A 25311-nucleotide genomic window follows, 5' to 3' on the forward strand; every position below is an offset into this window, starting at 1 on the left:
TCTTAATTCTAGTCCAGGCATAAAGGTGAATGAAACTCGTTTGTGTTTTTCGTCCTTTGTCTTCTTTGGTTCAAGGAAGGCTCTCATACGACCTAATATATGCATATGAGTTTGTGGCTTTTGGGACTTATTTAATCGCGTCTTGTGAATGAAAGAAAAAACAGACAACATGAGGACAGAAGAGAGTGCAGTTCCAAATGAATTCAACCCAAATGTTGTTCGGACTGGTACCGCCAAGGAAGGGAGTTTTGGTCCTACTCTTGGTTTGATGGATATTGGTGTGAGTCCAACAGCCTACCTCTGTCTGATTGCCCTGCCTGGTGTTCGAAACAATGGACGTAAGTGACCTCTACTTTTGTAGATTCACACAAACACACACCAACTTTTAATTGGATTGACCATGGAAGTTGATTGCTTACATCTGAACTCGATTTAAACTTCATTTGGTGACAACACCAAAGGATCATTTTCCAACGAAACAGTCAAATGTCAGATAAGACGAATCTAGTGATTTAAATTTAAGAAGAGAAGATGTAATGTTGTTTATTTGTTGCATTCATGGCAGATGAACTCCAGATTGATATCCATCGCGACGGAAATGTAACTATAAAAGGGACCTCAACGGGTGGAAGACTTTTGAAGGACTTACCAACAATTGCGCATGCAGTGATGGTGGTGCAACAGGTAAGCCCGCCTGGAGAGTTTACCATTTCCTTCAGCCTGCCTGGACCTGTTGATCCCAAGCTCTTTGAAGCTGACCTCAGGCCAGATGGCATCCTTGAGATCATGGTAAGGAAGTTCAACCCTGAATGCTAATTAAGAAAGATCGAGTTGTAATAATTATATATGTTCCATAACTTTTAGCACTGGAGTTTCTGAAAATGTTGCTTGTACTCGCTTCAGCAGTGTGGATAAAGGAGAATTCTTATTTTGAGATTAAACAATATATAGGTTTCATCTTATAAGTTTTTATATCTATCTATATCGATTAGAGAGCATTTTCTTACCATGTATTTAGGTTTTAGATTATATGGGAAAAGTGTGAAGGATTGAACAAGGATTGAGGCATTTTCTTTCTACGTATTTATGGTTCATTTCAAGCTTTGATATAGAAAAGAATTTTGTTAGTCTCATGGAAACATTTTAGACCATATAAATTGTTCGTTTCGGCTCAACAAGGTTGATCGGACTAGTTGCAATGGAGGCAGAGTGTTGTAGTCTGGCGATTTGCACTGTATGGGGTGGTCGTCACTTGCAAGCACTTCGACACTCAAGTTAGTAGGGATTCATAATGTCAGAAAATTGGTAAGACTTAAAAAGAACATACATTGGCTTGCATTTAGGTTGGTTTATATAGGGGTAAAGATACTTTGTGTGTTGTTTATCGTCGTGAGACGATAGAGGATTGAAATGCACGATAGTAATAGAGATTATCCTCGAATGTCCTGGATCTAATGAGGATTATGAGCTGATGAAGATCAGTGTGCGAGTTGTCCAAGGTTGATCGGATTCGTTATTGATCCAAGAATCTCAACTTAAATGGAAACATTATCTAAACTATTGGGCCAAGATCTAGCCTGGGACCAAACTAAGTGCCAAGTGGTGGGCTTGCCACTGAGACACGACCCAATAAATCAGTACGGTCCATAAATAAATAAGTTAAGCATGATACAACAGCAGAAGTGCAAGTTCATTGTCTTAGTTATTACACACTAAATTTAAGAGTTAATTATAAAAAAATATTAATCTTTTATCGTGTTTTTAATTATGTAGTGAACTTTGAATGTTTTCAAATTTAAATTTTCAATTTGCTTTGAATTTGTATCATAATTTATTAAAAGAGTAACAATCTTGAATACTATATCTATTCACTTTGTAGAAGATATCAAATCTTTAAGTGGCATTATTCAAGTAATTCATATTTTTTAATATCATGTCATTTTAAAAAAAATAACATGTTCTAAAAATAAATTAACAATAATATATATCTAATACACAATGTATTAATATTAAATGTAATGTAAAATATAACTTGCACTTGAATAAATAGCAAGACGCTCCATTTTTCATTTCTATCATTTTAAGGTTAAATATATATTTTAATTCTTGTATTTGTATATTTTTTCATTTAGACATTCAAATTTTTTGTTGTTTCAAATATATCCCTAAACTATACAATTTTGAATTAATTGTATCTCTGAACTTTTTGTTATTTCAATTATATCACTAAATTATGCAATTTCGAATCAATAGCATATCTCACAAATTTGTTGAGAGCAATGAATTCAGAAGTGAAATTGAAATAATAAAAAATTTAAGAATATAATTAATTTAAAATTATAAGTTTAGAGATATATTTAAAATAATTAAAAATTTAAATATCTAAATTAAAAAATGCGAAAGTATTGGGGGTGAGGGCTATGTTACACAGAAACATCTTATAGAAATCATTTGAAAAACGTTTTTGATTCTTATTTTAGACTCTATTTATATTTATTTTTTAAAAAAAATATTTATTTTCACGTTCTCGTTTCTTATCGAAAACGTTCGTGAAGGCTGGGGATGGGTTTGTTTAAAAGTATTTATTAAGAAACACGAGCCTGCAAACAACTATGCTAATAAACTCTTTGATACGCAGTCTCAGCTTCAGACAACTAAGCCAAATCCAAGCCCAGTTGGTAAAATCAACCAATCCTTACATCTTGAACTTGCTTCTGGGTTCTCTCACCCGCTCATCCAACCCAGCAAGTGCCATTTTCGTCTACAACCATATGCTCCGCCACCCCACTTCCCACAACCACTTCACCTTCACCCATGCCCTCAAAGCTTGCTGCTTGCTGCATGCCACCCAAAAGGGTCTCGAAATCCATGCCCACGCCCTCAAATCCGGTTATCTTTCTGATGTGTTCATCCAAAACTCCCTGATCCATTTCTATGTTCTTGGCAATGACATTCTTAATGCGTGTAAGGTTTTTGATGAAATAGTTTGTCCTGATATTGTTTCCTGGACATCAATCATTTCTGGGCTCTCTAAGTGTGGCTTTCAAGAGAGAGCCATTCTTTGGTTTTTGGCTATGGACGTGGAGCCCAATGCTACCACCCTTGTGAGTGTTGTATCCGCGTGTTGCGGTATGGGATTTATCAAGCTTGGTAAAGCCGTTCATGGGTATGCCTTGAAATTTTTGGGTGAATATAACGTTGTTTTGGACAATGCACTGCTGGATATCTATGTAAAATATGGGTCTTTGAGAAGCGCTCACCATCTGTTTGTGAATATGCCTAAGAGAGATGTGGTTTCTTGGACTACTATGGTGGGTGGTTATGCACAGAGAGGACTTTGTGAAGAGGCCATTGGGTTTTTCCAGGAGATGCTGCAAAGAGGGGAAGCTGAGCCTAATGAGGCCACTCTAATCAATGTATTATCGGTATGTTCTTCACTTTGTGCCCTGAGTTTGGGTCGGTGGGTGCATTCATACGTGAGGACTCGACATGATCTTACCCTGGATGGTAGTGTGGGGAATGCTTTGATTAACATGTACGCCAAGTGTGGTGATATGGGCATGGCGATACAGGTATTTAACAAGCTTATGACCAAGGATGTAGTGTCATGGAGTACTCTTATTAGTGGAATGGCTATGAATGGACTCGGTTTGCAAGCTTTGCAGCTCTTCTCACTGATGCTAGTTCATGGGGTACCTCCTGATGATGTAACCTTTGTTGGCTTGTTGTCTGCTTGCAGTCATGGGAGGATGGTTGATCAGGGGTTGGTGTTATTCAAAGCTATGACTGATGTCTATGGAATTGTTCCCCAAATGCAGCATTATGCTTCTATTGTCGATATGTATGGTCGAGCAGGTCTGCTGAGGGAAGCTGAGGCTTTCATAACAAAAGTGCCCGTGGTAGCAGATGGAACAGTTTGGGGAGCATTGCTTAATGCCTGTAGAATTCATGGGAACGAGGAGATGTCCGGGCAGATCACCCGCTGCCTTCCAGAAACTGAAGGTGTCAGCATTGGTACCTATGCTCTACTGTCTAACACATATGCTAGTTCCATGAGGTGGGAAGATGCTAATGAGGTTCGAGATGCAATGAGAAGTATGGCCTTGAAGAAAATGGCTGGATGTAGCTGGGTTGATGCTGCTGCATCCATCCAAAGGCATGATGACTTTGTTGATTACATTGCTAACCCTGCGAAGTAATGTGTATTCTTCTTGTAGCTTTTAGCCATAGCACATCACATGTCTGTATTCTAACATTCTTCATATACAGTACTTGTCAGGAAAAGCAAACGAATTGCTGATTCATTTATTATTTGATCACAATAATTAATAATGATTTAGTAGAATAAAAGTCTAGGGGATACATTGTCTCCCACTTCTGTCATCACAGGTAGTTTCAGTAAAGATGCTGATTGTTGGCTATTCTCTTCTGCAACTTGTGATGAGATGGGAGACCTATTATTCATGACAAAATTGAGGGCAGCTAAATGCTTGCAAAATCTAGCAAAAGCAAACTTTAACACCAAAGAGAAAAAAAAAAATCCTTAGTGCATGTACGCAGCCTTCTTACTTTTCTTTCTTTTCCTTTTCTTTTTTTGGTGCAAAAAGAGGATAAACCTTACGATTGGTACTTGCTACCAAAGAGACAACCCCCCCCCCCCCCCCCCCCCCCAAAAAAAAAAAAAAAAAAAAAGAAATGTTGTTTGTGATACCAAACATCCCAAGGCTATGATGATCATGTGGGCCACTTTTGTGTGGATTCAACCCAATGTGCAGGTCACCAAATAGAGAAGCAAGCCCAAAGGGCCTTTGAGGAGGTAGGGCCAATTTTGGCCCAGCAGCTCAGGCCCAAATTGAAGCCCAGCTCGGCCAGCCCTCTCCCAGGTATATAATAGTTGTTTCTCGTTTTGTGACCTACTTCTTCTCTGGCCGTTTGCGACTCCGTCAAAAACCCTAGCTTATCCTCTCCTCCTATCTCGCCATTTCTATCTTCTCCGAAAGCCTGGTTCCTTTATCCTCCTTTGAGGGATTTTTTACTGATTTCAGTTTATCTCTTGATGGCTATAAAACCTATGTGGGTTCGATGGGACGAGCGGGTGAAAAAGAAGAGAAACCTAGTTGAACTCGTTGGGTCTCTGTGTGAACCATTTCTGTGTGATCTTCTTGCTGTGTGCTGGTACCAAGCTGGGCCGATTGGACTTCGGTTTGGGAGAGCTTCTCGTTGGTTCGTTGTAGGTGATGATATACAGATCTGAGCCTTGAATAAGCTGTAACCTTCATTGGTATTTTAAAAGGGAAGTTTAACTTTCTGTTCTTGTGTTTGTTGCTATCACTTGCTGGCCCTAACCGCTTCTTTCGGCCGCTCGAGGAAAGTGGTGGGGAATGCTCAGGGCTATAGGCCTAGGTCGTTCCTTGGCCAACAATCGGCCGTGTCGATGGCGAAAATGGCTAAAATTTTAGCCGAAAGTGGATGGAAATTGGGCCACTATAATCAGATTTTTGGGGCTCTTATCAAGGTTTTTGGACCGATCTAGGGCAAGTGGATGCGTTAGTGGCCTTGGATTAAATGAGAATGGATGTTTGGAGGGCCAATTTCAAGTATAAATAAATGAAGAATTGCCCGAAGATTTTCACAAATTTGGGCTTCAAATTGCTCTCATTTGACGAAAATTTAATGGAAGAGAATAGAGGGTTTTTGTTCCTCATACTTTTAGGTTCATTTCTGGAAAGTTTGGCGAGATTTCGTATTCATTTGAGCGGGTTTTAAGAGTTTGCTGGAAAATCGGTCGAGTCGTGAATCCGTGTGTTTGAGAAAAAATTGAGGGAGAAGGATAAAAGACTTTTGTTTCTCGTGTCTTGGGGAGAATTTATGGAAAGTTTGATGAGATTTGGTGTTCATTTGAGTGGGTTTTCAGGGTCGTTAGAAAATTGGGTCGACGTCAGAGCCGGACTGTAATTGGCCGATTTAAGGCACTTCTGATAAATTTTTCGAGCATCCAAGAGCACCATTGTGATCGGCTTAAGGAGATCTTCCAGAAGGTGAAGTCGGATCAAGCATCGGAGCAAGTTGCAGGTCACTGTGACGATCGAAGAAGATAAGAAAAAAATCTAGAAAATTTCAGAAATTTGGAATATTGTTTTATGAATTATTGTGGAGAAAAGTTTGGGAAATTATTTAAGAAATATTTATTTTTGAAAAAAATGAGAATATGGAAATAAGAGAAAAATTCGAAAAACTCTAGAAAAATTCTAGAGTATCTGGAGTATCATTTTATGAATTTTGGTGTAAAAAATATTTGGATAAATATTCTAATTTATTTTAGATTTTTTAAAGAGAAAAATAGAAAGAAAATAGAAAAAAATGTAAGAAATTATGAAAAAATATATTTTAATGTTTATTTGAATAAATATGATGGATAGGGTGGTTTGGAGCTCGAAATTGACTGATTGTACAAATTTGAAGGTTCGACACGAAAATTCAGACTATGCACGTTTTTTTAGGTGTTTTGAATCTAGTTTGAGATGTGAGTAATTTTTCTCAAAAGCTTGTACATGTTATATTTTATCTATATTGAGCATGATATTTATGATGGTTGTTAAGCCATATATAATTTATGCACATCTTGTCATATCTGTACATATATTGTTGCATTGATGGTCGTGATTTTTTTCTCTGCATGATATTGTTGACATATCGATATTTGTGTTGGGATGGGATGTCGCCCCGATAGTGTAGGGGTAATTCTCCAAGGGCAATTGATGGAACAACGTTAGGATTATCTTGAAAGTAGGTCGGGATTCTGCCTAAGGTTCCGTGTCGAGCTGGTGGGCCAAGAAAGTTACACTAGGGCATATGTTTCTTCATGTCCATACATCATTCATTCATTATTATTTTAACCATCTTTTAGAAGATTCATCTTCTAACGTTGGACATATATCCCAGGAATATTCCACATTTTAGGCGAGACAAGCGGCCGGAAAGGCGAATGAGTGATTGAGGCATGATCGTGATAGAAGTTTTTGGTGGACCCTATGGAGGGCTAAGTACCAGTTATTTCAGTCGATTATGTTATGTGATTTTAATAGTTATTGTAATGATATGTTGGACAAACGATATGTATGAACTCGTGTATGTTATGTGCCGACGCTCAGAATTAGACGATCGTGATCCGTATACCTGCAATGAGGAAATAAGCCCAAATGCAAGGAGGAGGAACGGAATAGAACGTACACGAGAGATTTTTACGTGGTTCGGCCAGAACGATGTCTACTCCACGACTGTCATCTGGTTATTTCGGTAGAGTAATAGTATGTCATTATTATGATTTTATCCCCCATACAATGGTGTTTTTTACCCTTATTTATAGTAAGAGGTCTTTACAATTGCAGAAAATACAAAAATATAAAGATGATATTATGGGGGACAATGTGTCCTTATCATCTCCATAAAACCAAGAGTGGGCTCCGCATTACAAGGGATCTGGTTTGTATAAGATAAAGTAGGTGGGTCCATGCCTTCGGGGCTTCCGCAATCTTATTGTTATGCGAGCTGAATAGGTTGATCGATGAGCTGATCGGTAGGCTAGCGAGATGGAAGTCTCGCTGGGAGCTCGCTTGGTTCCGCGATCTGAGCTCGGGTTTCAACGATGTGCAAGCTTACCCTGACAAGCTCGGCTTGGGCCTACTGGGCTTTAGGCGATTGGGCCAGCCTACTGGGTCGAGCCCAACCCATAAGGATTAGTCTGGGAAATACCCATAACATTATGATTTTTAAGGTTCTGAAACTACTTTCGCTTATGTTTAAGTATTTCATTTCCTTAGTTATATTTTGAAAGTGTTGTTCTTATATGGATGTGTTGAGGATTTTAGCATATTTTGTGTATGTAAAAAAAAAAAAAAAAACCTAGCATATATGAAATAAATTTAACGCCTTGAAGAGGCTGGGGCGTTACACTCATGTTGGTCTTGATGATGTCATTGCGCATACTCCAGCTTCTCCTATTGCCCTAGCAACTCCTACTGCCTCACATCCTACTCCAGCATCTCCACTTGTTGCGGTCCTACCTCCTGATGATCAGTTTCCCATTGCCATTCAGAAATGTACCTGTCCTACTCGCAATCCCATCCCATTTATAATTTTCTTAGTTATCATCGTTTGTCTTCCCCTTTTAATGCTTTTCTTTCTTTCTTATCATCTGTTTTTATTTCCAAGATTATAAGTGAGGCACTTTCTAATCCGGGTGGTGACAAGCAATGGTAGAAGAGATTACTACTTTGCATTCCAATGATACCTGGGATTTGGTTCCCTTACCCCCAAGGAAATCTCTTGTTGGATATCGGTGGATCTATACTGTCAAGGTTAGTCTTGACGGGAAAATTGATCGGCTTAAGGCTTGTTTGGTTGCCAAGGGGTACATCTAGATTTATAATCTTGACTATGGTGATACCTTTTTCCTTATGGCTAAAATGTCTTTTGTGTGTTTGTTTCTCTCTATCGTCGCTATGCGCCACTAGCCATTGTATCAGTTGGACATTAAAAATGCCTTCTTACATGGTAAACTTCAAAAAGAAATTTATATGGAGCAACCTCTTGAGTTTGTTCCTCAGGGGGAGTTTGGTTTAGCTTGTAAACTCTGTTGCTCATTGTATGGTTTAAAACATTCTTTGTGAGCCTGGTTTGGTCGCTTCATTGCTATTATTCAAGAAGGTTGTATGACTTGCAGTGAGTCTGATCATTCGATTTTCTACAAACACACATCAAATGGGAGGTGTGAATTTATCTAGTTAAAACAATTGTTTCAGGAACTCAAGTTTGGAGAAATATCACAAGTAAGGTTAATTTGCGATAATTAAGTTGCGTTACATATTGTCTCCAATCCAGTCTTTCATGAGAGGACCAAATATATCAAGATAGATTGTCACTTCATTCAAGGGAATATTTTATCTGATTATATCATTACATATTTGTCAATACAAATGACCAATTAGCAGATGTCTTTATTAAATCGCTCAAGAGTCCTTGAATTGGATATTTTTGTAACAAACTTGATGCATATCATATATATGCTCCAACTTGAGGGGGAGTGTTGAGTTGTATATTCACTACAAAAAAATCGAATTTTAGCGACGATTTTCAAAATCACCATAAATGCAGCCATCGCGAAACATTTAGCAGTGGTTTTCAACAACCGTTGACCGCCACTAGACAATATTTTTTGCAACAATTGGTAACATTTAGTTACGGTTTCATAATCGTTGCTAAAAATCATTGAACTTTAGCAGCGATTTCAACCGTCGTTGTTTTCGACGCGCATGTATGCACATGGTTTTTAGTCGTGCCTTGTTGAGCGGGCAGGCCATGCCGTTTGCCACGTGGCAATGTTAAAATTTTATTGCAGTTAGTGTCTTTCCCTAGTTTCGATCCCTAGGACTTTTCGTGCGGGCGCAAAGCCAACCGATCTGCAAAGCCTCCTTGTTATGTACTTGTGCATATTAATTATATACTAATCCAACCACTATTTTTCATAATTATATTTTTTAATATAAATAAAAAAAATAAAAAAATTAATTAATTGATTAAATTTAAAATATATATTTTAAAAGAAAAATGGAATAAATTAATTGAATTAAATTAAATTAATAAATTAATTAAAAAATAAAAATAAGAGTTAACATATTTTTTTAATTTTTTTATAAATTATATAAATTATCAAAATTTTATATGTTTTGAATATGAATATTAGATTTATTTTATTTTATTTTTTAATTATTAAATTATTTTTTTGAAATTTTGCTATGGTTTTTAAAAATCACCGCAAAATTTAATTTTTAATAAATTTTGCAGTGATTTTTCAAAATCGTCACAAATATTAATTTAATTTATTTTTTTAATTATTAAATTATTTTCTAGATTTTATGACGATTTTTCAAAAACTTTCGCAAAATTTAATTTTTTAATGATTAAATTAATAAATTTTGTGGCGGATCTTAGCTGCCACAAATGTTAATTTAATTTTATTTTTTAATAATTAAATTATTTTCTAAATTTAACGATGGTTTTTCAAAAACCATTGCAAAATTTTATTTTTAAAATTTTAAATTTTGCAACAATTTTTTAAAACTACCGCAAAATGTTAAAGAAATTATCGCAAAAAATGTATCTTGTAGTGATTTATAAACCACCACAATACTATGTTTTGTGAAAGTTTTTGAAATTGCCACAAAATATCAATTTTTTTGTATTGATTATTGTGTTTGTATATTTCTTATAGGGTTAGCTATACGCTTGTATCATGACCTATGCTTATGTCGTGATTCATGCATATTTATATATATATATATAGGTGTAGAACCTATTAGTTAATGTGAAAATATACATAATATATTTTCTCTCTCTAGCTTCACAGATAGGTTCAAGAGAGAAAGGTGGTTGCATTGTCACTCTGCAATTAAAACATAAAACAAAACACAATAAAAATTTTATATTTTTTTCTTTATTTAGGTGAAAGGTTTATACTCGTCAGTGTACGAGTGCAGTTGTAGTTCAAATTTAAATTTATACTTTTTGGATGAGTCCAAATCGTCCACTGAGAGATTTATTTATGGCAAAAGAAAAAGAATGTCACACACACGCACACGCATTTAGATGGATTGATAACAATATTTTTTTTATGATTTTTTAGATAACAAATACTAGAAATTAAAGCAAGGCAGAAGTTAAAATAAATACTGAACGTGAGAATATGAAATTGGATAGTACTTGAGTTAAGACAATTTCAACGCCAACCCGTTGATTCCCAAATTTTAGCATAAAAGATTAGCAACATTAATTTAATTTCAGATATGAGGGTTTGTTATTAAATCTAATTAGAGATAATGATAGTTCTAGTTTAAGCAATCCCCATACATGATATGCGGGATTTTAATTTAAGCAACTACCATAAATTCAATTGCAATTAATATACAAAATAACTAAATTAATCATCTGGGTTTGGGTATGATAGCGTTTTCAGTTCTAATAACTCTCATGTGTGACATGAAAGCTCTAAGTTAGACTTACGCTTCAATCCAAACCTAGTGATTTCTCAATAATCAAAACACACTCATACTGAAGTTTAAATTAATGTTACTCATTTAAAGCGCAGCTTTCTTTGGGAATCATTGGCGTTGGACACTGTCCTTGACTTAACCAAAGATTAGATTTAGCCACTCATCTCATTTAAAAATTAATTGACAGAAATTTAAATGACATAATTTAAATAACAGAATTTAAATGACAGGAATTAAAATAGTAGAAACTAACCAGCCATTTAGGCGGTGAACAATTAAATGACAAGAATTAAAATTATAGAAATTTAAAGGCATAAATTAACCGGCCATTTAGGCGGTGAATAATAAAATAACAATAAATGACATAAAATTTAAAAGAACAAAGAAATGAAGTAAGATCACAAGAGAAAACAATAAAGAAAATGAGAGAGAATAAAAGCAATTTTCAAATAGAGAATTCTAAGAAAACAACTAAATTTTGATTCAAGAATAATAATCACACTTACAAATACAATCAAGTGAGCTATTTATAGGCCACAAGATACAATACAAACCACACAATTTCAATTATTGAACTAAACATAATTATATCTAATGGGCACTCACACACTTAAAGTTAAATGGATTTTAGCTATAATACACACCTAATATTAAATAGATTTTAGCTAAAATACATACCTAATAAAGCACTCATAAAGTTAATTGGATTTTAGCTATAATACACACCTAATAATTAAATGAATTTTAGCTAAAAAACACACATAATAAAGCACTCACATTAAAAAATAAAAAAATAGATTTCTATAATTGGGTTTTTTATCTTTATTAGGATTAAAAAAATAATGTTTGGGCATTCTCCAAATGATATCTTACATGGGTTGCTCAAATTGGGCTTTAATTCTTCATGGATTTTAATTCTTCATGGGCTTTAATTCAATTTGAGTATCCAAACCCATCTTTTTCATGCCTACAAACAAAAACAATTTAGTGTTATTCATAAATTATATATTATATATATATTATTATTATTATTAAATTTTTTATTTTAGAACTTCATTTCATTCATTTTTTCAATTTAAACTTGCATATAACCATAAAATATATATTAATATCTAATTTAAGCCATTTTTAGGATCAAAAGAAGGGTATAATTATAACAAAATTTTTATAAAATTAACCACTAATCAAAAGGTACAAACCAAACCCATAAAATCAAAGAATGGTTCCCTTAAGCTAAAAAAATCTATTTTTTAATCTTCTCAAAAGCACTCATAATTTATCTTCTACCAAACGTGCAACCATAAACAAAAGGAATATAGTTTCAAAACTCTTTGTGCCTCTGGGCAAGTCCAATAAAAAGAATTACAATCATTTCCCTTTTAGATTCAATAAAAAGATAAAAATATCCTTAACGTTTGAGAAATGGTAGTGATCTTCTCTAACTTTATAACTCTAATTATATTTTCTTCTCTCTTCATTAAAATTGTTAATATGATAGAAGTATCTTACCATTTTCTTTCTCATTTTATCCTCCTAACTTGTTTAGTGAATTATTCAAAATTTAGCAATTTGTTGATGTCTTTCTCTCTTTAGTTAAGCAATGGCTAAACCATCGTTGATCAAAGAAATAACCATATAATGAGATGAAAGTAAGAGGGAGAGAAAATGTGAAGGTATTTTGATTATGTCCATATAATGAGATGAAAGTAAGAGGGAGAGAAAATGTGAAGGTATTTTGATTATGTTAAAATTTGTAATATATGTGAAATAACAGTAAGGGAAAATGTAGTTAGAGTTGTGAACTAAATTAAGTTTGTTATCATTTATCAAATATCTATAGCGTACCTGAATTTCTATAAAGCTTTAGGGTTGCTAAGTATAATTTATCCAAGTCTTAAAACAAAATGAAATATGTAAGATTGATAATAGATCTTGAAAAATAAAAGAAAATTGGCAAGAAAAGCAACACTAGTTTTGCACACACTTACTTTCTATAATTCCATTTCGGTGTTTAATCAAAACCCTAAAATTCCATTACTCTTTTTTTATTTTCTCTCATTCCAACCTCCAGATATTTAATTTTGCACTGTTTTATTATTTCAATTGACCACGTGGTTTGATCCTTATATTGGTCTATGATTTCCTACTTAATTAGTTTCGAACCTGCAATCTTGCTCTGTTACCAATTGAACCCAAGATCAAGCACTTACTATTATGCCAAAATCTATAGTTGTTACGAGAGGCACAACTTTATTTCCTTAAACCTTGGCAACGTATAACCTCGACAACAAACCCCTAAAAAAATAATGGAATTCAGAAACCCAACAATCCAACCAAATGTTGTTTTGCTCTTTATTTTGGTTTTGATGATAAAAATAATATTTTTTTATAATGACATAAATATTTTGTTTTGTTTGTCTTTATACCCTGAATTATGTTATAAGTCTTCTAAATTTCAAAATGAATTTCAATTCTTGAAATCAAATGCCAAATATTTCTTGACGGCTCTTGAGAAATCAAGTTTTTCATTTTATGTATTATTCTTAATTAAATTTAATTATTCAAAAGTGGTTTTGAAGTGCTTGAAAAATGGAGCAATATTTTTTTATAAGCGCAAGATAAACTGTCGAACAATTCTAAGGAACAATCGTCCGCTTTTGCCCTTGTTGTTGATCGGCTTTCATAGCCTATCGACAGATCGAATGTTGGCTATCGGCCAAGTACAGTCGACAGTCACTATATAAAAATTGGTCAACAGTTTTTTAGCATGTCGATCATTTTTTTTTCCCTCGTGTCTATGGTTTTTCAAATTTGTATACTAATCTGTCAATCGATTCTTTGTAGTACTGTTTTTCTTGAATACTTCTCCAACGACTAGTTTTGAAGCTCATTAATTACCCCAACTACCCACCAACGGCCAAAATTTTCAAATGGCTCATCAAGTTCTATAAATTCAAACTTGGTAAAAGGGTAAGAGAATTAATTGCAAACTTAAAAGTGTTCCAACTACTCACAAACGCTCAATTGTTTTAAAACTTTTATCTTAGAGGCTTTGCTCCTTACTTGTATTTATTATTTCAAGTCTTATGTTTATTTTTAGAGATCTTGTAACTAAGATATTCATCTCTTAAATTCTTTCTTATTGTAATATTCTTGTACTTTCCTAGTAAGGGTGCATGAGGACTTATTTTGATAATTAGAGGTTGTATTTCTTAGTCTTTTAAGTCAAGAAAGCCTACTTGTGATCAAGTGAGATAATTTAGTGAAGTTTTTAAAATCCTTAGCGAAGAGTTAAATATAGTGAATTAGATCATTTGACTGAACTACTCAAATTTTTTTGGTCTCTTTTTTGCATTTCTATCCATCACCATATTTTGCACTAAATCCTCACTTTTAAGCTAATTTTTTTTTTAAGTTAAACCAAAATTTTTAATTACCTAATTTACCTCCCTCTCTTAAGTGTGTGGTATCATTGTTCGACAATTTTACTAGATACAAACTTATCTTACTTATTTTAATAAATGCTAATTAAATTAAAATTTTTCCTTTATTAGCTAGCAAAAGGGAATTATTATTGACTTCTATTAAATCTCAATTTCAATTGCAATCACAATATACTTTTTTAATATTTGGCATTTTAAGTGAGAATTTGTTAAAAATCTTGACTATGGTTACATTTTAGTTGGAGTCACAAATTAAATCCCATCATAAGTTGTTATTTGTGATTGAGACACTAAGGGCCTGTTTGATTGCACTTCTTTTCCATGAAAAATGAGTTTTTTTCATCTAAATTTCATTTTTTTTAGTGTTTGATTGTATTTATTTTTCAGAGAACTTAAGTTCTCACTTTCGGTCACGTGACGCTATTTTATAGCTTTTATTGGAAATAGTTTTCGTAGGAGGAGTGCGATTTTGTTCACCCCTTTAATGAGGGTAAACGTAATCCCCGTCAGTGAGGGTTAAAAAAATATACTCTTTTTGAAAAAATAATGTTTTATCTTTATATTGAAAATTGTAAAAATTAATCATGTTTCAAAAAAAAAAATATTTTTAGTCACTTTTTTGAAAAAAATTATTTTTAACCAGTTAAACAAACTAATTGCTAAAAACAACCACTTTTCAGTTTTGACTCAATTTTAATCATGTCAATTATTTTTGTAAGTTCGTCATTTTTTTATAAGTTTTAATCCATTCAATTTTGATCTTTTTCGATTTAGTTCCAAAAATAATTTTTTTTTTAAATATGATTAGTTTTTACAATTTCTAACATAAATTAAATATTATTTTTTAAAAAATATATATATTTTTAACCCCCACTGACCCGGGGGGGGGGGGTTATGTTCACCCCCGTTAATGGGGGTGAACAAAAATCGCATTCGGGGCGCGGGGGGGGGGGCCGAGCCGCGCGCGCAGCCGCCTCGTCCTCGATTTCTCTAGGGTTTCCTCTCCCATTCGAGCCTTCGAGCCGGCTTCGTTCCCTTCCTCTTCGTCGCCATCCACCGCCGAAGTCGAGCCCCTACTCGGGCTTCCTCGCCATCTTCGACTTCCTGTGAGTCGCCATCCACCGCCGAAGAAGCCCATCTCCGACTTCCTGTGACTCGCCATCCACCGCCATCCATCTTCGACTCGGGCTTCGTCGCCATCTCCACAAAAGACCAGCTCTGACTTCGTTTTCTTCGCCATCTCCGCAAAAGACCATCTTCGATTTCGAGTTTCACACCACCGGCGCATCTTCATCTTCTTCCACGGTAAGGTTTCCGTCCTCGTTCTGTTCTTATTTCTGTAGATCCGGCGAGCGATCTTGGTATTTGTCCATCGATCTTGGTTTTTCTCTCTGTTTCAGTGAACGATCTTGGTCTTCGACCATCGATCTGGAGTCTTCGTCCACCGGAAGAGATCTTGTTCTCTGTTTTGGCCAGTGATCTTGGCCTCTGTTTCAGCGAGCGATCTTCGTGTTCGCCATCTCCGCCGAAGTCGACCTCCGATTCCGACTTGCAGACCGTCGTTCATCCTCGTCGCCATCTTCGTCCACGGTAAGCTTTCGTCGCCATCTTCCCCATCTTGGGTAATTTTTGTTCTAAAAATTTATAATACAGAAAACTTCTCAACATTATTAATTTAATATTCTGATATATGTCCATATTTGTGTGGAATAAAGGAAAAAAGAAACCAAAGTAGCTTTGGTTTTTGTCACTTCTGCATATTGTGATATATACTTCTGGGTCCACTCGTGTAGAATCAAATGAAATATTGTTAAATGAGGCATATGCCATTGTAGGTTGAGAAACTGTGTTTCAGATACACGGAGTTTCTGAAAAAATGGACAAGTCACTGACTGCAGAAACGAATAGTGCAAGGTGCCCATTATTCATAGACATGCACTAGTGTTGTACACCAATATAATTTGGTATATTGATTTATTTGCTTGTGTTATGTGCGTGTCTCTCTTCTTAAAGTATAATTCTTTAATTACTTACTGTGTTAACTTCATACACTTAGCCACCAAACTGAGCTGTAATTTGTTTATTTATCTGTTATCCTGTGTCTGTCTATGCTCATTGGATAATTAATTATTAGGGGTCCTACATGAACTGCCTATCACTGTTATTAACCATTTGTTATCTGGACATTATGTATTTTCACTCTGTTGATTTCCTAATGACTTGACTCTGTTGATTTCCACTCCCATGTCTATCTATCTATCTAATCTATCTATATATGTATTTTCAAACATAATTAAAATAAATGCACCCCCATGATAATAATTCTGAGTTCAAAAGTAAAAATAAAAATAAAATAGAGGGTGATCGAGGAGTGTAGAAAGCTGCTGCCTGCATTGGAGGGAATTTTTTGACTGGATGCTTCAAAACTTTTATCTCTTTCTAGCAACATCATCAATCAGTCTTTTTTAGTAACATTTCTCACTCTTGATATCTTTTTGAATTTTACAAACTATTGTAGTTTAATTTGTCGTCTTTTTTTATATGTTGATTTTATTGAATTTTTATTTTATACATGGTAGTGAGTAACATGCCTTCAACAAGGGATCAACGTCGACGACAACAACAACGTTTGGGTTTATTTTGGACGATGGTCATGCTAGCGATTGTGATATATAATGATATTAGGCGTCGCAACCAACATCTCCCAAGAGCTCCTCATATAAATTGGGATTCTAAAAGACAAATGACCCTTACACGAATGTTTGGAATGAGTGATAGAATTTGTCATAACCTACTTAGGATGAAAATAGAGTCGTTTCATAGATTATGTGCTCGGTTACGAACATATGGATTGGTTGATAGTAGATTTGTCCTTGTTGAGGAACAAGTGGCTATTTTCCTAAAGAAGGTCGGGCATGATGAACGTAATCGAGCTGGAAGTTTTACTTTCTTTAGATCTGGACAAACAGTGAGCCATTACTTCCATAGGGTCTTACATGCTTGACTATATAGAGATGTTGTCAGTAACGCCACTGTTCACAACTCACCATACGAGAAAGAAAATGTCAAGCCTTGGTTCACATATTTTCAGGTTAGGAGTCGAAATTATTTCATTATATATTTTGTAAAGGTTCAATATTCTAAAGTAATTTTCTTATTAAAAGTATTTTTTTTTTGTTAAAGGATGCTGTAGGGGCAATAGATGGTACACATATTCCTGCAAATGTCCCCTTAGAAGAACAAGCTAGGTATCGCAATAGAAAGCAAGAGATTTCTCAAAATGTTTTGGTAGCTTGCACATTTGATATGAAATTTACATATGTGCTTGCCGGTTGGGAGGGATCGGCACATGACGGTCGATTGTTAAGGAGTGCAATATTACGACAAGGACATAAGCTGACAGTTCCTTTGGGTAAGTTGTACCACTAGTTTGATATCATTTTTTTTCACAAGGTTACCAATTATTTAATAATGATTATGTAACAAACAATTCTTTGATAGGTAAATATTATCTCTGTGATGCCGGCTTCCCATTGGTTCCGGGATTTCTTGCACCATATCGTAGGACTCGTTATCATCCTAGAGACATTGAGGGTCAACGCCCTGAAAGTAGTAAGGAGTTGTTCAATTTTTGCCATTCATCTCTACGTAATGTTGTTGAGAGGACAATTGGTTTGCTTAAGAGAAGATTTGCATATTTGAGGCATCAACCCTACCACGACATTGAAACACAAGCAAAGATAGTCCTAGCTTGTTGTGCCGTTCACAACTTCTTAAGGAATGATGATATAGAAGATGTTTGTCGTGAGGATGTAGATACTAGAGATGATGAGGATAACCTTACACATGTTGTCGATGTATCTGAAGACGAGACTCCAAATGCTCACATATCTTTCAAAGCTGATGCAGCATGGTCTAATAATAGGAATACAATTGTTGATTTAGTGTGGGCTGATTATCGTCCCAACCATGATGCAGGAGTTGATTTCGATTAAATTTGAATTTTTAATTGTCATTTATGTCCTTACACGGCTCTACAACAACCCTAAGACCTGACCCACAAACAACCCATCGCCGGTCATGTTCTTCCACTTTTATGTCTTTATGCTATTCCATGCATATTTATTCATTTGTTGGAATATACAGAGTGGTTTTCTTTGGAAGGCTATATGGACAGTGAGGCCTTTATTTGTATGAACGGCATAACTTGAATCCGTTCTCACCACTAATGATTTCATCATTGATAATTGTAGGAAGAGAAGATGCATTAGGACTGACTAGTGCTTTGTGTGTAAGGTGCAGGGATTTGGTAGATCATATTTGTGACATTGTTTAGTGGCTTCTGAGTTGTAAAATCTGGTATGGGTTTTCATGATTTTAGGCCATTTTCGCTTGTGGGTAACGAGCTTCCCTGGGAGGAGCTCTAGATTGGTGTAGAACATCACTTCTTTGATGATGAGGTGAATATGTACAAAGCACACACAACCACAAGGAAATGTATACAACTAGTTCCAGTACATACTTATCAGCTTTTAGATAAATGGTCAGGGATAAAATCCTTCCCGTTTCTCAGAATTCATTTCGCTACTACTTTTTCTTCTGCTAGAATTTTTCTGAAGTATTCATTTGTAAAGTAACTTTTCTTGCTAAGAGATAACTGGGATAGAACTCATCTTGTATTGTTGCTATATGCAAGCCTCTCTCATTTCATCTCTCTAGGAATTTTATTTTCCACATACTTTTTCTTTCTTGGTTTTTCCTAGTTCATGTCAAGTGTAGTTCCTTGTTATCTCAGAATGGAATGCCCTTCATTAGTCATGTATTGGTGTTGCTTACCATTGAATATACCATAAACCAGTTCTTTCCTTCTCCCTGCACTGTGCTACAGTAGCAATTTCTCTTGTTTCAGAGTAACCAATGCAATTCATTGTGAATCTCCCATATGTTGTTCTCTTCTTTACGACTCATCTTTCTCAATTTTCTTGCTCCAGCAGTGTTTCCTTTCTCATCATTTTTAAGAATATGAATTTAGGAAGCTATGGGAACTGACAATAACAAGGATTATTTCATCCTTTGCAATGGAAAGGAGACTGTGGGTGCTGCTTGAACACCTTAATATTTCATTCTATAACAATTTGATTCCTTTTATTGAAACTAATAGACGCCTTGCAATACCCTGAGCTAATGTTATGTATAGGACATAGAGATGTACAGAGGGACAATGATCAAGAACTTACGACTTATTTATGGAGAAAAAGAAGATTAGCAAAAATCTTAAATGTACTAGGATTGAGTTTGCTTAGTATTTATTGAGCTTAGTTGTTTTAGAATTGTGTTTCTTTGACAATTCATTTGGGCTCTTCACTGAACCGCGGGTTCTATCCCGCCTTGGGAATGACATCCTTTTGGTTAAGGATTGGATATTGTATCTGAGAATTGAATATTTGGAAAATGCAATAGTCCTAGCTTGCCTTGGGAAAGGTGGGTTAGTCAGGAAGAGAATGTTCTTGAATCAATATGTTTTAGGAGACGAACAATTCACTATGCTTGTGCATTTGAAACAGGGTGAGCCTTCTAGAAGGCATTTAGCTTGCATCACTGTGATTTTGAGGCACAAGGTTTGGTTGCTTAGGAAGGTGGTTCATGACATGATCACCTCCTGAATAGTTATTTGATGTCCGAAGCAATTTTTTCTGGGAGTGGGACACACTTCTATTGGAACTACTTGTCTTGCATGAATTTTAACACAGCCAAGAGAGTCACAAGAAGGAAACTAAACCCTTGCACTCCACACCAAGGCTCTGAAAGTGGTGGTGATGCTGAACATTTTCATAATCATCTCTCACCTCACAATCAAACAACCCCATACTTCCAAATTCCAATGATGGTGCACTGACCATACTTGTACAGGCTTTATGACAAATCATTAGTCAGATTGTTCCCTGTTTGTCAGGGAACGGTGCTGCGGTGCGTAGTTTGGTTCTATGTACGCCAGATCATATGAAATCCCTTTACGGCTTTACCCATATCAAATGGAGATGTTGTAGACTTGTAGCTCCACCAAGACTGCAACATTATTTGATATTGCAGAATTTAGCACTCTGCAATAGCAGGTCAATGCATTGTATGATTGCCAAAAGATCACCCTTCTAACTGTCTGCCAGACCACAAGTAAGCTGCTTTATCATGCAAAACTAGGCAAAATGCCTCAACTGTTTACTGATAGACACCAAAGTTGATATGCCATTCTAGAACAAACAACAATGGATGGGAGTACTTGATTGTGCAAGAAACTGAGACTTAGTCTGAGCTGACATAAGAATACATTAAACTGGAGTGCATATAGAGAATGCAGTGCTCGCTACAGTCAAACAGAGGATGTAGCACAGTGCAAGAGACAATGAGGATAAAGAGGTAGACCCTGCAGGAAAAAAATAATAGAAATAAATAGATAGAAGTGTTCTAGTCTATCTTCTCCAATGAATAGCTTATTTTTCATCACAAGTCGGTGAATACATGCTATATGTTTATGGTTGAAGAGAGGGCTTACTTTCCCAATTACTATTCTTAACTTGAGAAATCAGAGAGAGAGATGGAGGGAGGCTACTAAATAGGTTGTGACAGATAGAAGAGGAGGAGACATGATGCAGATTTTTATTTTATTTTTTAATGTTTTTTTTATTTGTCTCTTTATGGTTAGTATTTGAGTGATTAGGTTTTTGAAATCTCAATTACGTATGGATTCCCAATTCATGGCTAGATGAAATGTTGGACCAGCTTGTTGCGTGCTTGTCGTGTCAGTGGTGTTCTAAGATTGACTTGAGAAGTGGTTACCTTCAAATTAGGCTCACGAGTGGGGATGAATGGATGACAACTGTTAAAACTCTAGATGGCTTATTTGAATGGATTGTAATGCTTTTTGGCATTTCTAATTTCCAGAGCACTTTCATGTGCTTGTTGATTGAGATTTTGGTTGGGACGAGTCACATGGGAGACTAGCTAGTGTTGTTACAGTAAGTCACGAATTGTCTTAGGAGTTGAAAGTCCTAAAGGTGGTTTGGGTCTGCATTGGATAATCAATTAGAATGACTGGAAACTGAAACTGAAAGGGATTGTCAATGCCATAGATGCAAAAGAGTGGAATCCAAAGTTCCATGTTCACCTAAAATCTGATGGTTACTAATTATTCCCTAGAAACCCTCCAAAAAAGCAAAGCTCATGCAAGACAGCATTGAAGAAGGAACTTGGTCTACCCGTTTAGTGATAACGTCCCATTAATTGGTTTCATTCACCAAAAAAGTGTAGATCTAATAGCGAAGGCAGTTCCTTGGTTGATGGGCTATATGTGCAAGTAGTCATGTTGGGCACTGGGAGGATCTAGAACAGATCCGTAGGCAATTTGAGGCCCAAGATAATAAAAAAATTGAGGATGGGTTGGATACTCAGTGAAGATAGCCCACCAGATTACTGCTGGTTCTGATTTGATATTCTATTCATGCCATCAAGATTTTAGCCTTTGTGGACTGAACCAGCTCTATGCAATGAGCTATGGGACTGTTCCAGATTCACACTGTGGGTGGACTACAAGATACTGAGCGCCTTTTGATCCTTATAATGAGTCTACCTTGGGAGGACATTTGACAGGGCTGAGTCTGATAAGCTAATCCAAGCATAGGGGAGTTGCTTGGTAAGATATTGGGAGTACAAGGAACGACACTTCCTTCGATGCAATATTCTCCATACTTTCATTATCAATAATAGCATCATAAACCTTTGCTTCACAAGTTACCTTTGGATAAAACAATCTGCCTGCTATTTATCTATCTCCTGTGTTGCAGTTGGTTCTTTTATGTCTCCCTTTTTTTCCTTTTAGCATTTTTGGCAGTTTAAATATTTGTTTGCTATGGCTAATTTTGTTGTCAAAAGAAATAATGAATCTAAACTTGGTAGGTAACTTGATGTTTGTTCTCAAGGTTTCTCTATTTGTATGTCATGTTTATGATAAAGGTTTTGGCTATACCATTTTTTCTCTATTTATATGCGATGTTTATCATAAAGGTTTTAGCACCCTACCAGTTTTTCGTTATTTGTATGTCATGTTTATTATAAAATTTAAATGTCCAGGCGTAAATTTGAACGAAGCCCCTTCCTTTGTCTTCTTTGGCCTTTGTCTTTTTCTTCTGCAGTGAATGGTGTTGGATGAGTTCAGAGAAGGCTTTCTTACTATAGCAGTAAACACAAAGCTAGTATATGCATCTGAACAGATATGTTGTTTGTGACTGATTTATTTTCTCCATGTGAAGGAAAGAAAAATTGGAGATCATGGGGACAGAAGCGTGTGCAGCTCCTGAGGAATTCAATCCATGCGTTGTTTTGACGGGTACTGCCAAGGAAGGGAGTTGTGGACCTACTCTTGGTTTGATGGATATTGGTGTCAGTCCAAAAGCCTACCTTTGTCGGATTGCCCTGCCTGGGATTAGGAAAGATGAAAGTAAGTGCTGTATTTTTGAGGATTTTCGAACATAGGCATCAATATGACAGATAGAAGGTGGAAGTTGTTTACTTACTTCTGAACTCGAATTAAACAACTTAGAGCACCTTGGCATGCACTGCACCTGTGAGAATGGGTGAAACTTTATTTAACTATTAATCACTCAGTGAAAGAGCCAAATGACCTGCAAAAGAAAAGGGTTGTCTAAAGAATTACAAGGCCAATATCGCGATTGAAAATTAAGAGAGAAAAGAAATGATGTAATGTTGCTTATTTGCATTCATGGCAGGTAAACTTGCAGTTGATATCCAGCGGGAGGGAAAGGTAACTGTAAGAGGAATGTCACCGTCTGGAAGACTCTTGAAAGATTCATCAACTGTGCATGTGGTGAGAGTGCAGCAGCTAAGCCCACCTGGAGAGTTTAGCATTTCCTTCAACTTGCCTGGACCTGTTGATCCCAGACTAGTTTCACCCAATTTCAGGTTGGACGGCATCCTTGAGCTCGTTATAATGAAGGTCATGCCTACAGCCTAAGAAAGAGTTGTAATAATTGTGTTACCTTTGCTACCAACGATTTAACTGCTTCTATCTTAGCACCGGATTTTCTGAGTAGGTTGTTTTATACAGTTATGTATGTAATGTGGGTAAACTGTAAAGTTATGATATTTTAGTAGGGTTTCTGTTTACAGCAGGTTCTAAGCTTGAATAAGGGCAAGTTGCATTAAGTAGTAGTCGACGGGTAACAACTAAACTATATGAATTCTGGACAAATAAATTGAATGATGATGCCATGATACAAATGTCAGGTTAGTGACTAATAAAATTAAAGTTTAAAATTTAGTGGCCACGGATGATCCTTATTTTGCATACAACCCCATTTACCATTTCATGATTCATCCATTCAAGAATATTCCCAAGCGAGATCATCGTAGAAATTATGAAACCCCATAGAGCTTGCAAATTTAAGTGGAAGGATCTTCTGGTCGTCTCTACGTTCTTGGCAAGGACATTGTTAACGCATGTAAGGTTTTTGATGAAGTCGTTTGTCCTGATATTGTTTCTTGAACATCAATCATTTCTGGGCTCCCTAAGTGTGGCTTTCAAGTGTGAGCCATTCTAGGGGTTTTGCTATGAACGTGGAGGCCATTGCTATCACCCCTTGTGAGCGTTGTCTCCGCATGTTGTGGTATGATGTTCATCAAGCTTGGTAAAGCCGTTCGTGGGTATGCCTTTAAGAATTTGGGTGAATATAACATTGTTTTGGACAATGCCCTGCTGGACGTCTCTATGTCAAATGTGGGTCTTCAAGGAGTGCTCACCATCTGTTTGTGAATAGACCAAGGAGAGATGTGGTTTCTTGGGCCCTATGTGGGTGGTTATGCACGTAGAGGACTTTGTGAAGATGCCATTGGGCTTTTCAAGGAGATGTTGCAACTAGAGAAAACCGAGCCTAATGAGGCCGCTGTAATCAATGTTGTTGTATTGGTGCTGGTGCATCCATCCAAAGACATGATGACTTGGTTGATTGCATTGCAAATCCTGTGAAGTAATGTGTATTCTCCTTGTGGCTTTTAGCTATAGCACATCAAATGTGAGCATTGTAACAATCTTCATATAAAGTAGTTGTCAGGAAATGCAAACGAATTAATGCTGATTCATTTTTTTATTTGATCATAATAACAGTTTAGCAAAATAAAAGTCTTGTTAATATATTTCTCCCGCTTCTGTCATCACAAGTAGTTTCAGTGAATATGCTGATTGTTGTCTAGTTATTTGGTTATTCTCTTAATGAGATGGGTGACCTATATATTGTTCATGCCAAATTTATGGCAGCTAAATGCCTCCCAGAATCAAAGTAAAAATCTAACCTCAACACTAAAGAGGCAAAAGAAATAAGAAGTGTTCAAGGTGCATGGGACTCTTTATTTTGTAAGAGTTAAGAGAGGGTTGTATTTGTATGTAACCATTTTCTTCTTTTTTTAGCAATAAGATAATTTTCACAAGTTCGATTGTGACCTTCTAATTATAAAGGAGTAATCTTACTATTGCTACCAAAAAGGCAAAACAAGAAAAAAAGAAAAGAAACTAGACTGATACATGTATGTTATAGTCTGATAGTCTTTATGTTTGTTGTATTAGTTTAAGATGTACTACATATCTACAACGACGATCTTTCTCATCCCTTCCTTTTCCTCTCACTCTTGTAGACTTTATCTACCAACCTCATATCTTTACTAGAAGGGCTAACACCATCGAGCTCAAATGGCCAATCCAATCTCATCAATTGTGACTTTCTATGGCTTGTCAAATAGATAAAGGGTTATGCAAT

The 25311-nt window shown here is 35.7% G+C and overlaps 4 protein-coding genes across 5 annotated transcripts; all 4 read left to right on the forward strand.

Moving 5' to 3' along the window:
* The first annotated feature begins 169 nt into the window (after positions 1-169).
* On the forward strand, positions 170-1504 carry LOC127811385 (increased DNA methylation 3-like). Its single transcript, XM_052351238.1, has 3 exons — positions 170-338; positions 566-789; positions 1469-1504. Exons 1-3 carry the CDS (start codon positions 170-172, stop codon positions 1502-1504), a joined length of 429 nt encoding a protein of 142 aa, XP_052207198.1.
* Positions 1505-2579: 1075 nt separating this feature from the next.
* Positions 2580-4374, forward strand: LOC127812492 (pentatricopeptide repeat-containing protein At1g08070, chloroplastic-like). The gene has a single exon (XM_052352895.1). The coding sequence runs from the start codon at positions 2613-2615 to the stop codon at positions 4197-4199; it is 1587 nt and encodes a 528-aa protein (XP_052208855.1). The 5' UTR covers positions 2580-2612; the 3' UTR covers positions 4200-4374.
* Positions 4375-15414: 11040 nt separating this feature from the next.
* On the forward strand, positions 15415-23673 carry LOC127809604 (increased DNA methylation 3-like). Of its 2 annotated transcripts, XM_052348521.1 has the most exons (5): positions 15415-15796; positions 15892-16081; positions 16327-16405; positions 22795-22982; positions 23272-23673. In XM_052348521.1, exons 3-5 carry the CDS (start codon positions 16368-16370, stop codon positions 23514-23516), a joined length of 471 nt encoding a protein of 156 aa, XP_052204481.1. In that variant the 5' UTR covers positions 15415-15796; positions 15892-16081; positions 16327-16367; the 3' UTR covers positions 23517-23673. The 2 variants fall into 2 exon arrangements, with proteins under 2 accessions (XP_052204481.1, XP_052204490.1); XM_052348530.1 differs by lacking the exon at positions 16327-16405.
* On the forward strand, positions 17647-22788 carry LOC127809610 (uncharacterized). The gene is made up of 2 exons (XM_052348545.1): positions 17647-17903; positions 17993-22788. The coding sequence occupies exons 1-2, from the start codon at positions 17798-17800 to the stop codon at positions 18484-18486; spliced, it is 600 nt and encodes a 199-aa protein (XP_052204505.1). The 5' UTR covers positions 17647-17797; the 3' UTR covers positions 18487-22788.
* Positions 23674-25311: the final 1638 nt, after the last annotated feature.

Source organism: Diospyros lotus, chromosome 1 (genome assembly GCF_014633365.1).
Source record: "Diospyros lotus cultivar Yz01 chromosome 1, ASM1463336v1, whole genome shotgun sequence".
In the NCBI taxonomy this organism is placed as follows: Eukaryota; Viridiplantae; Streptophyta; class Magnoliopsida; order Ericales; family Ebenaceae; genus Diospyros; species Diospyros lotus.